The sequence below is a fragment of the Dreissena polymorpha genome, chromosome 11 (assembly GCF_020536995.1).
Source record: "Dreissena polymorpha isolate Duluth1 chromosome 11, UMN_Dpol_1.0, whole genome shotgun sequence".
NCBI lineage: Eukaryota > Metazoa > Mollusca > Bivalvia > Myida > Dreissenidae > Dreissena > Dreissena polymorpha.
In genome coordinates this window covers 81,137,858-81,151,244 of record NC_068365.1, presented here as the reverse complement: position 1 = coordinate 81,151,244, position 13,387 = coordinate 81,137,858, and the positions used below count along the sequence as shown (strand labels likewise).

Genomic DNA, 13,387 nt, shown 5'->3' with positions numbered 1-13,387 from the left:
ACCGAAAGTTTATTCATATAACATTTCCAGTTCATCGTTATATATACAAAACTGACAATATATAAGCAATTTATGTATTTATGAACATTTATTATGCAGGTGACATACACTTACAAATACATATGGGCAAACTTGTATGAGAGTTGTCACATATAGTTTTATGTTATAAAGAATCTCAGAGCAAAGCTTGTTTACTCGTTTATAGCTGAGTTTTACAATGATTGTGAGGATTTAACGTGTCCACTGTCTCTGTTATAACACTGATTACATAAATAGACTGTTGTTTATTCAAATTCTTATCATTATTGGCACATATTTTAGATATGAAATGTGAAGTGCACATAATTCACAACCATCTCACATCAGAATAAAACCTAATTGACCCAAAAACAAGATTTGAAGTTTATACAGTGTTAAATACCTTTGAGTAACTGCTAATACAATGCTTCACCATTCCAAATATCTGTACACTGCAATGCCATCAAAACAAACAATTAAATTAAATACAACATAGAACAAGCAAATTCATTGAATTGATATCCCCAGCAAATATACTTCTGGACACAAAAGTTTTCTGGACGGATGGACAACGCCAACGTATCACATCCTCTTATCCATATATATACTCATGCCAAGTTTGAATGAAATCGGTCAAGCACTTCCAAGATATGGCTCCGAACACACAAAAAAAGCAAGATACAAAGGGCTATAACTCCTTTATTATCCAATGCTGTACAATTCCATTTGGCATGCATCATCCTCTTATCCATATATATATACTCATACTAAGTTTCAATGAAATCCGCCAAAGCACTTCAAAGATATGGCGCCAGACACAAAAAAAGCATTTTATCAAGATACAAAGGGCCATAGCTCTGTTATTAACAGATGGTGTACAATGCCATTTGGCGTGCATGAACCTCTTATCCATATATATATACTCATACCAAGTTTCAATACAATCCGCCAAAGCACTTCCAAGATATGGCTCCGGACACAAAAGTGCCGGAAGGACGGACAACGCCAAAACAAAATCCCTCCGCCTATGGCAAGGGATAATTATGGTAGATGTTTAAACATTAATGGATTGAAAATATGAATTGTCAATGAAATGGACATATTAATGTAATTTTGTGTATTAAAAAAACATTTATTTTTGCACTTTAATACATTGCATGCCCATTTCCCACCTTAATTAATTTGTTGACAACAAAAAGTAAGTTAGTATTGACAATGGAGCTAAGAATAGTGAAAGTAGACCAAGACGCAGTTTCCAGTGGCGTTTACTTCTCCTCAGGTCAATACAGATTTGATGCAGTTGTCTTTGAAGTTCTTCAATTGTTCCATTATTGTCAAGCACAGTAGTTGCTAACAGACACTTTTCAGCCAATGGCATTTGAGCTTTGATTCTGTTCTCTGCTTCTTCAGTTGTGTAATTATTTCGAGTTTTAAGTCGCTCAAGCTGCTTTTTAGAAGAACTGCAACAAGAGTGCAATTGTCACAAGAATATGCATGTCATAAAAAAAAATCAGAGTACGTCTCAATTGATACCTTATATTTTATTTTTGACCACTAATAAAAACTTGACCTGTTACCTAAGGACTCGGTTATAGTGAGAGGCACTCGGTATGCTTGTAACTACTGGAAAGTTATTTCAAAATCATTTATCTGCTCAAGAATCTAATTTGTTCTTTGATCTTGATTTGAAACTTTGACCTCTGACCTACTGACCTGATTCTTAAGTTTGACACTTTGTCTATGCTGATCACTTGCACAAAGTTATTTAAAAATCCATAAATGCTGGACAAAGATGAACTTTAATTGTGACCTTGACATTGAAACTAAGGACCTGTTTTTCTTACATCTCATCATTCAGATAACTTTTTTAAGTGAATAGGAAAAAGCACATATATTTGACCTTGTCACATTATACTGATAACTCTGCCAAGTCATTGGAAAAAACATCCATGCTGGACAAACTTATGCCGAAGACAAAGAGTAATGTTTTTCCTATATTTGTCTGTTGATGTTGAATTTGACTATAGACCTTTGATCTATGTAACTAGTTGTTGCAAGCAACACTTCGTGTAAGTATGATGGTTTCTTTTAGCAATTTATAATTACACACCCTCTGGTAAAACCATGAGGGCACTAACTAACAGTAGGGTGACCATCAACCACCCTCTGGTGAAACGATGAGGGCACTAACTAACAGTAGGGTGACCATCAACCACCCTCTGGTGAAACCATGAGGGCACTAACTAACAGTATGGTGACCATCAACCACCCTCTGGTGAAACCATATGGGCACTAACTAACAGTATGGTGATAATCAACCACCCTCATGTCAAACCATGAGGTCACTTACTAACAGTAGGGTGGCCATCAACCACCCTCTGGTGAAACCATCAGGGCACTAACTAACAGTATGGTGACCATCAACCACCCTCTGGTGAAACAATGAGGGCACTAACTAACAGTATGGTGACCATCAACCACCCTCTGGTGAAACCATATGGGCACTAACTAACAGTAGGGTGACCATCAACCACCCTCATGTCAAACCATATGGGCACTAACTAACAGAAGGGTGACCATCAACCACCCTAATGTCAAACCATATGGGCACTAACTAACAGTAAGGTGACCATCAACCACCCTCTGGTGAAACCATGTGGTCACTAACTTAAAGTATAGTGACCATCAACCAATCTCTGTTGAAACCATATGGGCACTAACTAACAGTAAGGTGACCATCAACCACCCTCATTTGAAACCATGAGGGCACTAACTAACATTATGGTGACCATCAACCACCCTCTGGTGAAACCATCAGGGCACTAACTAACAGTATGGTGACCATCAACCACCCTCTGGTGAAACCATATGGGCACTAACTAACAGTATGGTGACCATCAACCACCCTCTGGTGAAACCATCAGGGCACTAACTAAAAATAGGGTGACCATCAACCACCCTCTGGTGAAAACATAAGGGCACTAATTAACAGTAGGGTGATAATCAACCACCCTCTGATGAAACCATGTGGGCACTAACTAACAGTATGGTGACCGCCAACCACCCTCTGGTGAAACCATATGGGCACTAACTAACAGTAGGGTGACCATCAACCACCCTCATCTCAAACCATAAGGTCACTAACTAACAGTATGGTGACCATCAACCACCCTCTGGTGAAACCATGAGGGCACTAACTAACAGTATGGTGACCATCAACCACCCTCTGGTGAAACGATGAGGGCACTAACTAACAGTATGGTGACCATCAACCACCCTCTGGTGAAATGATGAGGGCACTAACTAACCGTATGGTGACCATAAACCACCCTCTGCTGAAACCATGAGGGCACTAACTAACAGCATGGTGACCATCAACCACCCTCATGTAAAACCATGAAGGCACTAACTAACAGTAGGGTGACCATCAACCACCCTCTGGTGAAACCATGAGGGTACTAACTAACAGTATGGTGACCATCAACCACCCTCTGGTGAAACCATGAGTGCACTAACTAACAGTAGCGTGACCATCAACCACCCTCTGGTGAAACCATGAGGGCACTAACTAACAGTAGGGTGACCATCAACCACCCTCTGGTGAAACCATGAGGGCACTAACTAACAGTAGGGTGACCATCAACCACCCTCTGGTGAAACCATATGGGCACTAACTAACAGTAGGGTGACCATCAACCACCCTCTGGTGAAACCATGAGGGCACTAATTGACAGTATGGTGACCATCAACCACCCTCTGGTGAAACCATATGGGCACTAACTAACAGTTGAGTGACCATTAACCACCCTCATCAAACCATGAGGTCGCTAACTAACAGTATGGTGACCATCAACCACCCTCTGGTGAAACCATGTGGGCACTAAATAACAGTAGGGTGACCATCAACCACCCTCTGGTAGAACCATATGGGCACTAACTAACAGTAGGGTGACCATCAACCACCCTCTGGTGAAACCATGAGGTCACTAACTAACAGTATGGTGACCATCAACTACCCTCTGGTGAAACCATGTAGGCACTAACTAACAGTAGGGTGACCATCAACCACCCTCCCATGAAACCATATGGGCACCTACTAACAGTAGGGTGACCATCAACAACCCTCATGTCAAACCATGAGGTCACTAACTAACAGTATGGTGACCATCAACCACCCTCTGGTTAAACCATATGAGCACTAACTAACAGTAGGGTGACCATCAACCACCCTCTGGTGAAACCATGTGGGCACTAACTAACAGTAAGGTGACCATCAACCACCCTCTGGTGAAACAATGTGGGCACTAACTAACAGTAGGGTGACCATCAACCACCATCTGGAGAAACCATATGGGCATTTACAAATAGTATGGTGACCATAAACCACCCTCTGGTGAAACCATGAGGGCACTAACTAACAGTATGGTGACCATCAACCACCAACTGGTGAAACCATGTGGGCACTAACTAACAGTAGGGTGACCATCATCCAACCTCTGGTGAAACCATATGTGCACTAACTAACAGTAGGGTGACCATCAACCACCCTCTGGTGAAACCATGTGGGCACTTACAAATAGTAGGGTGACCATCAGCCACCCTCTAGTGAAACCATGAGGGCACTAACTAACAGTAGGGTGACCATCAACCACCCTCTGGTGACACCATGTGGACACTTACAAATAGTAGGGTGACCATCAACCACCATCTGGTGAAACCATGTGGGCACTTACAAATAGTAGGGTGACCATCAACCACCATCTGGTGAAACCATGTGGGCACTTACAAATAGTAGGGTGACCATCAACCACCCTCTGGTGAAACCATGAGGGCACTAACGAACAGTATGGTGACCATCAACCACCTTCTGGTGAAACCATGAGGGCACTAACTAACAGTAGGGTGACCATCAACAACCCTCTGGTGAAACCATGAGGGCCCTTACTAACAGTATGGTGACCATCAACCACCCTCTGGTGAAACCATATGGGCATTTACAAATAGTAGGGTGACCATCAACCACCCTCTGGTGAAACCATATGGGCACTAACTAACAGTAGAGTGACCATCAACCAGCCTCATGTCAAACCATGAAGTCACTAACTCAAAGTATAGTGACCATCAACCACCCTCTGGTGAAACCAAGTGGGCACTAACTAACAGTAGGGTGACCATCAACCACCCTCTGGTGAAACCATATGGGCACTAACTAACAGTAGGGTGACCATCAACCACCCTCATGTCAAACCATGAGGTCACTAACTAACAGTATGGTGACCATCAACCACCCTCTGGTGAAACCATGAGGGCACTAACAAACAGTATGGTGACCATCAACCACCCTCTGGTGAAACTATGAGGGCACTAACTAACAGTATGGTGACCATCAACCACCCTCTGGTGAAATGATGAGGGCACAAACTAACAGTATGGTGACCATAAACCACCCTCTGGTGAAACCATGAGGGCACTAACTAACAGTATGGTGACCATCAACCACCCTCATGTAAAACCATGAAGGCACTAACTAACAGTAGGGTGACCATCAACCACCCTCTGGTGAAACCATGAGGGTACTAACTAACAGTAGGGTGACCATCAACCACCCTCTGGTGAAACCATGAGTGCACTAACTAACAGTAGGGTGACCATCAACCCCCCTCTGGTGAAACCATGAGGGCACTAACTAACAGTAGGGTGACCATTAACCACCCTCTGGTGAAACCATGAGGGCACTAACTAACAGTAGGGTGACCATCAACCACCCCCTGGTGAAACCATACGGGCACTAACTAACAGTAGGGTGACCATCAACCACCCTCTGGTGAAACCATGAGGGCACTAACTAACAGTATGGTGACCATCAACCACCCTCTGGTGAAACCATATGGGCACTAACTAACCGTAGAGTGACCATCAACCACCCTCATCAAACCATAAGGTCAATAACTAACAGTATGGTGACAATCAACCACCCTCTGGTGAAACCATGTGGGCACTAACTTACAGTAGGGTGACCATCAACCACCCTCTGGTAGAACCATATGGGCACTAACTAACAGTAGGGTGACCATCAACCACCCTCTGGTGAAACCATGAGGTCACTAACTAACAGTATGGTGACCATAAACCACCCTCTGGTGAAACCATGTAGGCACTAACTAACATCAGGGTGACCATCAACCACCCTCTGGTGAAACCATATGGGCACTTACTAACAGTAGGGTGACCATCAACAACCCTCATGTCAAACCATGAGGTCACTAACTAACAGTATGGTGACCATCAACCACCCTCTGGTGAAACCATATGAGCACTAACTAACAGTAGGGTGACCATCAGCCACCCTCTGGTGAAACCATGTGGGCACTTACAGTAAGGTGACCATCAACCACCCTCTGGTGAAACCATGTGGGCACTAACTAACAGTAGGGTGACCATCAACCACCATCTGGAGAAACCATATGGGCACTTACAAATAGTAGGGTGACCATAAACCACCCTCTGGTGAAACCATGAGGGCACTAACTAACAGTATGGTTACCATCAACCACCCTCTGGTGAAACCATGTGGGCACTAACTAACAGTAGGGTGACCATCAACCACCCTCTGGTGAAACCATATGGGCACTAACTAACAGTAGGGTGACCATCAACCACCCTCTGGTGAAACCATGTGGGCACTTACAAATAATAGGGTGACCATCAACCACCCTCTGGTGAAACCATGAGGGCACTAACTAACAGTAGGGTGACCATCAACCACCCTCTGGTGACACCATGTGGGCATTTACAAATAGTAGGGTGACCATCAACCACCATCTGGTGAAACCATGTGGGCACTTACAAATAGTAGGGTGACCATCAACCACCATCTGGTGAAACAATGTGGGCATTTACAAATAGTAGGGTGACCATCAACCACCCTCTGGTGAAACCATGAGGGCACTAACTAACAGTATGGTGACCATCAACCACCTTATGGTGAAACCATGAGGGCACTAACTAACTGTAGGGTGACCATCAACCACCCTCTGGTGAAACCATGAGGGCACTAACTAACAGTATGGTGACCATCAACCACCCTCTGGTGAAACCATATGGGCACTAACTAACAGTAGAGTGACCATCAACCAGCCTCATGTCAAACCATGAAGTCACTAACTCAAAGTATAGTGACCATCAATCACCCTCTGTTGAAACCATATGGGCACTAACTAACAGTATGGTGACCATCAACCACCCTCTGGTGAAACCATATGGGCACTAACTAACAGTATGGTGATCATCAACCACCCTCATGTCAAACCATCAGGGCACTAACTAACAGTAGGGTGACCATCAACCACCCTCTGGTGAAAACATAAGGGCACTAATTAACAGTAGGGTGATAATCAACCACCCTCTGGTGAAACCATATGGGCACTAACTAACAGTAGAGTGACCATCAACCATCCTCATGTCAAACCATGAGGTCACTAACTCAAAGTATAGTGACCATCAACCACCCTCTGTTGAAACCATATGGGCACTAACTAACAGTATGGTGACCATCAACCACCCTCTGGTGAAACCATATGGGCACTAACTAACAGTATGGTGACCATCAACCACCCTCTGGTGAAACCATCAGGGCACTAACTAACAGTAGGGTGACCATCAACCACCCTCTGGTGAAAACATAAGGGCACTAATTAACAGTAGGGTGATAATCAACCACCCTCTGATGAAACCATATAACTAACAGTAGGGTGACCATCAACCACCCTCTGGTGAAACCATGGGGGCACTAACTAACAGTAGGGTGACCATCAACCACCCTCATGTGAAACCATGAGGGCACTTACTAACAATAGGGTGATCATCAACCACCCTCTGGTGAAACAATATGGGCACTAACTAACAATAGGGTGATAATGAACCACCCTCTGGTGAAACCATGAGGGCACAACTAACAGTAGAGTGATAATCAACCACCCTCTGGTGAAACCATATGGGCACTAACTAACAGTAGGGTGATCATCAACCACCCTCTGGTGAAACCATATGGGCACTAACTAACAGTAGGATGACCATCAATCACCCTCTGGTGAAACCATGAGGGCACTAACTAACAGTAGGGTGACCATCAACCACCCTCTGGTGAAACCATCAGGGCACTAACTAACAGTAGGGTGACCATCAACCACCGTCTTGTGAAACCATCAGGGCACTAACTAACAGTATGGTGACCATCAACCACCCTCTGGTGAAACCATCAGGGCACTAACTAACAGTAGGGTGACCATCAACCACCCTCTGGTGAAACCATCAGGGCTGTAACTACCACTAGGGTGATAATCAACCACCCTCTGGTGAAACCATATGGGCACAAACTAACAGTAGGGTGACCAACTAACATTATGGTGACCATCAACCATCCTCTGGTGAAACCGTGAGGGCATTAACTAACTACTGTGTATTTCTTCACACTAAATAACGAAAACAATCAAAAAATGAGTATATTTAGCTTATCATGATGGCCAATTTATAAATTATGATACACCAAGCTCATTTAAAAACAATATTTAACATATATTGTGTGCGTGTTTCAAGGTAAAATCATAAGGCACTTTCATACTGACAACTAATGTTTACGCTATTATGGTAGCAATGATTATTGCTTATAACTTTTTTAATACAAAGATTTAAAAATGTACCTTCAACATGCCAGCAAATGTACACTGATCCTCACTTGATCTACTAGTATTTTAATTCTTGTGCCAAGGGGTTTGATACTTTTTGAATTATAGTCAAATTCCCCAAAAGGTGGTGGATTAAGGCAATGTGTCTAAGCATAATCAAGAACAGCTTTTATTTTATAACAAAATGTACAAGGTAATATATAATTAGGTGAACATTATAGGTACACAATATCTTAATTCCTAAATATTTTAACTTAAAATAGGAAAAAAGATCAACAATACATCAGTTGATCCTTTACCAAAAAAAAATAATCTATATATAATTATACAAAATAAACTTGAAAGAACTGGTAATAGACTGATATTATGATATTTAATTAAGTTGTCCTTAAGTCGTATGATGCTATGGGGCCTGCACGTCATCACTTACCATGAGACCACTAGAATATACGACATGTATGGTAGATATGTCTTTGATTCAAACAGTAGTGGGAGGTCCATCACAACAAACTGGTGACCTGAAAGGGTTATGTACATGTATAACACAGAAAAATACAGACACACAATTCTCTTCTAAATATTGAAGCTTGAGGTATCCGTGGCGTAATGGATATGGTGTCTAGCTAGCAACTGGGAAGTCATGGGTTCAATCAAAACTGTGGAAGCATCCTTTAGATCTAATCCCAGGAAACGGACTCAAAAGCGTTTCAAAGAAGCCTGAGGCTTTCTATGCAATCCAGCTAAAATAAATAGGTTTAAAGTAAATATTGATTTTGAGACTAGAAGTCTTTTGCTATATGCAGCTATATGTCATCACAAATAAAATTGGTTCACTCTGGAATGACATGTTGATGTAATGTGTTTCTCAAGCAAGATATATATTCACAACTCCACAAAACCATTCAAGTTTTATAGGAGTTTGTAAAAACCATGTCTAAAATAAAGAAATATTGGGATTGTAAATATATTAGCAGAATGTGATAATAATGAATAATATATATTGTGTTTTTGTCTCTGCATATCTCAGGAACATCTTCTAGATATATGATACTTTTAAGGCTTGTGATCAGGCCAAACTATGCATGGTAAATAAGGAATGTTATCAGATTGATTGTCAATCAAATTTAAATTTTGCGCTTCAAATCATTCAAGGAAGTATAACCATTAAGAAGTTTCTTGCCAAATCGATAAGGCTTACATAATAATCGTGTGTTTTAAATGATATTGACAACCATGTAAAAAAATTAAACCATGCTAATAAAATCAAGGGTGCCTAACATCTACCAGAAAGAAACAACCACATCAGTTTACACATCATGGCTTTGCCAATATCTACCAGAAAGAAACAACCACAGCAGTTTCCACATCATGGCCTTGCCAATATCTACCAGAAAGAAACGACCACAGCAGTTTCCACATCATGGCTTTGCCAATATCTACCAGAAAGAAACAACCACAGCAGTTTCCACATCATGGCTTTGCCAATATCTACCAGAAAGAAACAACCACAGCAGTTTCCACATCATGGCTTTGCCAATATCTACCAGAAAGAAACAACCACAGCAGTTTCCACATCATGGCTTTGCCAATATCTACCAGAAAGAAACAACCACAGCAGTTTCCACATCATGGCTTTGCCAATTTCTACCAGAAAGAAACAACCACAGCAGTTTCCACATCATGGCTTTGCCAATATCTACCAGAAAGAAACAACCACAGCAGTTTCCACATCATGGCTTTGCCAATATCTACCAGAAAGAAACAACCACAGCAGTTTCCACATCATGGCTTTGCCAATATCTACCAGAAAGAAACAACCACAGCAGTTTCCACATCATGGCTTTGCCAATTTCTGGATGCATGATCATATTGAGCTGTTTACGCTTGGCCTCATCAGAAAACACCAGGCCCCCGAGCTTCTCTCTGTTCAAGGTTCCATCGGAGTGTAACACCTCAGGACCAAATGTGGCCACAATCTTTTTCAGGGCCCTGCGCCCAGGCTCAACCACTGAAATCAGACAGGAATTAATATGAGCCATGTTCTGAGAAAACTTGGTATAATGAATGCGCGTTAAGTGTTGTCCCAGATTAGCCTGTGCAGTTTGCACTGTTAAATCATGAATGACTGTTTCTTTTTTATTAAATGTTTTGTTTAAAGGAAGTCTCTTCTAAACTATAATTCAGTTTAGGCGGAAAGTATCGTCCTTGATAAGCCTGCACTGACTCCACTTTACACGCATGCATTAAGCCCAATTTCCCCAGAATGAGGCTCATATTAACACTTTATATTGCTAGTGGTCATAAAATATCTAACTTATAAGATATATACTTAGCTACAGACCAAATCTATGGAAACATTAAGGCAACACTGATTTTATATCATATATTTAATAGAACAAGAGATGTGTTTGTCGGAAACACAATGCCCCCTATTGCGCCGCTTTGAAGCCATCTATTCAACCTTTGACCTTGAAGGATGACCTTGACCTTTCACCACTCAAAAATGTGCAGCTTCATGAGGTACGCATGCATTTTAAATATGTAGTTGCTTGCTATCTTCAATATTGCAAAATTTGACCTAAGACCTTGACCTTGAAGGATGACCTTGACCGTTTACCACTCAAAATGTGCAACTCCATGAGATACACATGCATGCCAAATATCAAGTTGCTATCTTCAATATTTAAAAAGTTATGGCCAATGTTAAAGTTTTCTGACGGACGGAATATTTGACATTTGACCTTGAAGAATGACCTTGATTTTCACCTTTCACCACTCAAAATGTTCAGCTCCAGGAGATACACATGCATGACAAATATCAAGTTGCTTTCTTCAATATTTAAAAAGTTATGGCCGATGTTAAAGTTTTCGGACGGACAGAATATTTGACATTTGACCTTGAAGGATGACCTTGACCGTGACCTTTCACCACTCAAAATGTTCAGCTCCAAAAGATACACATGCATGCCAAACATCAAGTTGCTAAAGTATCATCAATAGTGAAAAAATTATGGCCAATGTTAAAGTTTTCGGACGGACGGAGAGATGCCATATATTAGACATTTGACCTTGAAGGATGACCTTCACCTTCACCTTTCACCACTCAAAATGTGCAGCTCCATGAGATGCACATGTATAAGTTGCTATGTTAAATATTAAAAAAAAAAAAAAATAGACCATTTAAGTGTTTGGACAGACTGACATACTGACGGACAGTTCAACTGCTATATGCCACCCTACCGGGGGCATAAAAACACTAATCATATGCACTACTTTTTTAATCAAACATTTTAATACTGTTATGCGAACTACCCAAATAATATTAACTTTTTATGGGGGGCGTTCAGTAGGGGAATGACCTATAGTGAAACAGCACTGTGTTGAATTCTACTCTAGTCTGAGTCCCCTAATGAAAACCAGCAAAACAAAACGGTTGTGCAAATAATAAATGATTGTCACTTGGTTGCAAGTAGGTAAGATAACTCTTTAATCGCCGTGGTGTAATGGATATGATATGGTGTTTGCCTTGCGACCGGGAGGTCACGGGTTCGATCCCCACCGTGGGAGCGTTCTTTAGATGTCCCCCAAAGACACCAAGTACTGGTTCTAAGCCCAGGAAGCGGACTCGAGAGCGTTTATATAAGCCTAAGGCTTTCGACGCAATCGAGCTAAAATAAATAGGTTTCAACTAACTCTTTAATCGGAACATAAGATTGATATAATAGAATCGGATTTGTCAAATCATTTTATTGGGCAAAAAATTAAGCCAAAAATTATTTTGTCACGAACTCATGGCACCTAAAAGTCAAAGCCTACTCTGCTGAATGGGTGTACAAAATTCAAAATTAATCAGTATTGAAAAAAACATCCAGGGCCAAAACACCAACTTTGGGGAAAGGGCCACAGCCTTTTTTAGGGGGAAAAAAGACACCATTTTCTGGCTTTGAGAAATGAAAAATACGAGGTATATTGGAACTTTAGTTAGAGAAAAATGCATGTTTTTAAGAAATTTATGTAGGAGAAAGGGCATTTTTTATTAAGGGGAAGAAAAAGAGGCCCCTTGCGAAGAAGGGCTTTTTGGCCCTGACATCCATAAAAGATTGTATGTGACACAATTTTATGAATAAAAATTAATAAAGAATGTTTTATCAGTAATATGTTGATACATTCCAAATATGATGGTGGCTGAATCCATATGGATTGATGGAACTATAAGTATAAGAAAATTGATACATATACTTTCTCTGTTGCCCAATTTCGATTGACATCAGGCAAATAAGTAGGCATGAAGAGTGCGTCCGTGTTGTGAAACAGTTAACACAAACTACTACAAAGAGGCCAAAAGAGATTACCCCCCCCCCCCCCCCTCCGACCCTCACCCCCCCCCCCCCCCCCCCAAAAAAATTAAATAAATAAAAATACATGTATATAGCTCTAAATAATTCAAATAAAATAAGCAACCTTCTCTTGCTACAATATCAGCATCGACAACTGGTATGCGTTCTCCTCTAAAGAAATTTGAACACGTTGACTTTCCTGACGCAATTCCCCCAGTCAAACCAACTAGAAACATTTTTCACAAACGTTCGTTTTGTGGTTAGTTTACTATTTCCTCATTGTCCGAAAAGGGATACAGAAATTGTTAGTGGATTATAACCTTGAACATCAAAGTGAAAGTAGAGCCT

At 41.3% G+C, this 13,387-nt stretch overlaps 1 protein-coding gene across 1 annotated transcript; it reads right to left on the bottom strand.

Moving 5' to 3' along the window:
• Positions 1 to 62: 62 nt before the first annotated feature.
• LOC127850770 (dephospho-CoA kinase-like) lies at positions 63 to 13,352 on the bottom strand. The gene is made up of 4 exons (XM_052384069.1): positions 13,164 to 13,352; positions 10,507 to 10,710; positions 9,133 to 9,220; positions 63 to 1,478 (listed from the first exon to the last, which is right to left on the bottom strand). Exons 1-4 carry the CDS (start codon positions 13,273 to 13,275, stop codon positions 1,196 to 1,198), a joined length of 687 nt encoding a protein of 228 aa, XP_052240029.1. The 5' UTR covers positions 13,276 to 13,352; the 3' UTR covers positions 63 to 1,195.
• Between the last annotated feature and the right edge of the window lie 35 nt (positions 13,353 to 13,387).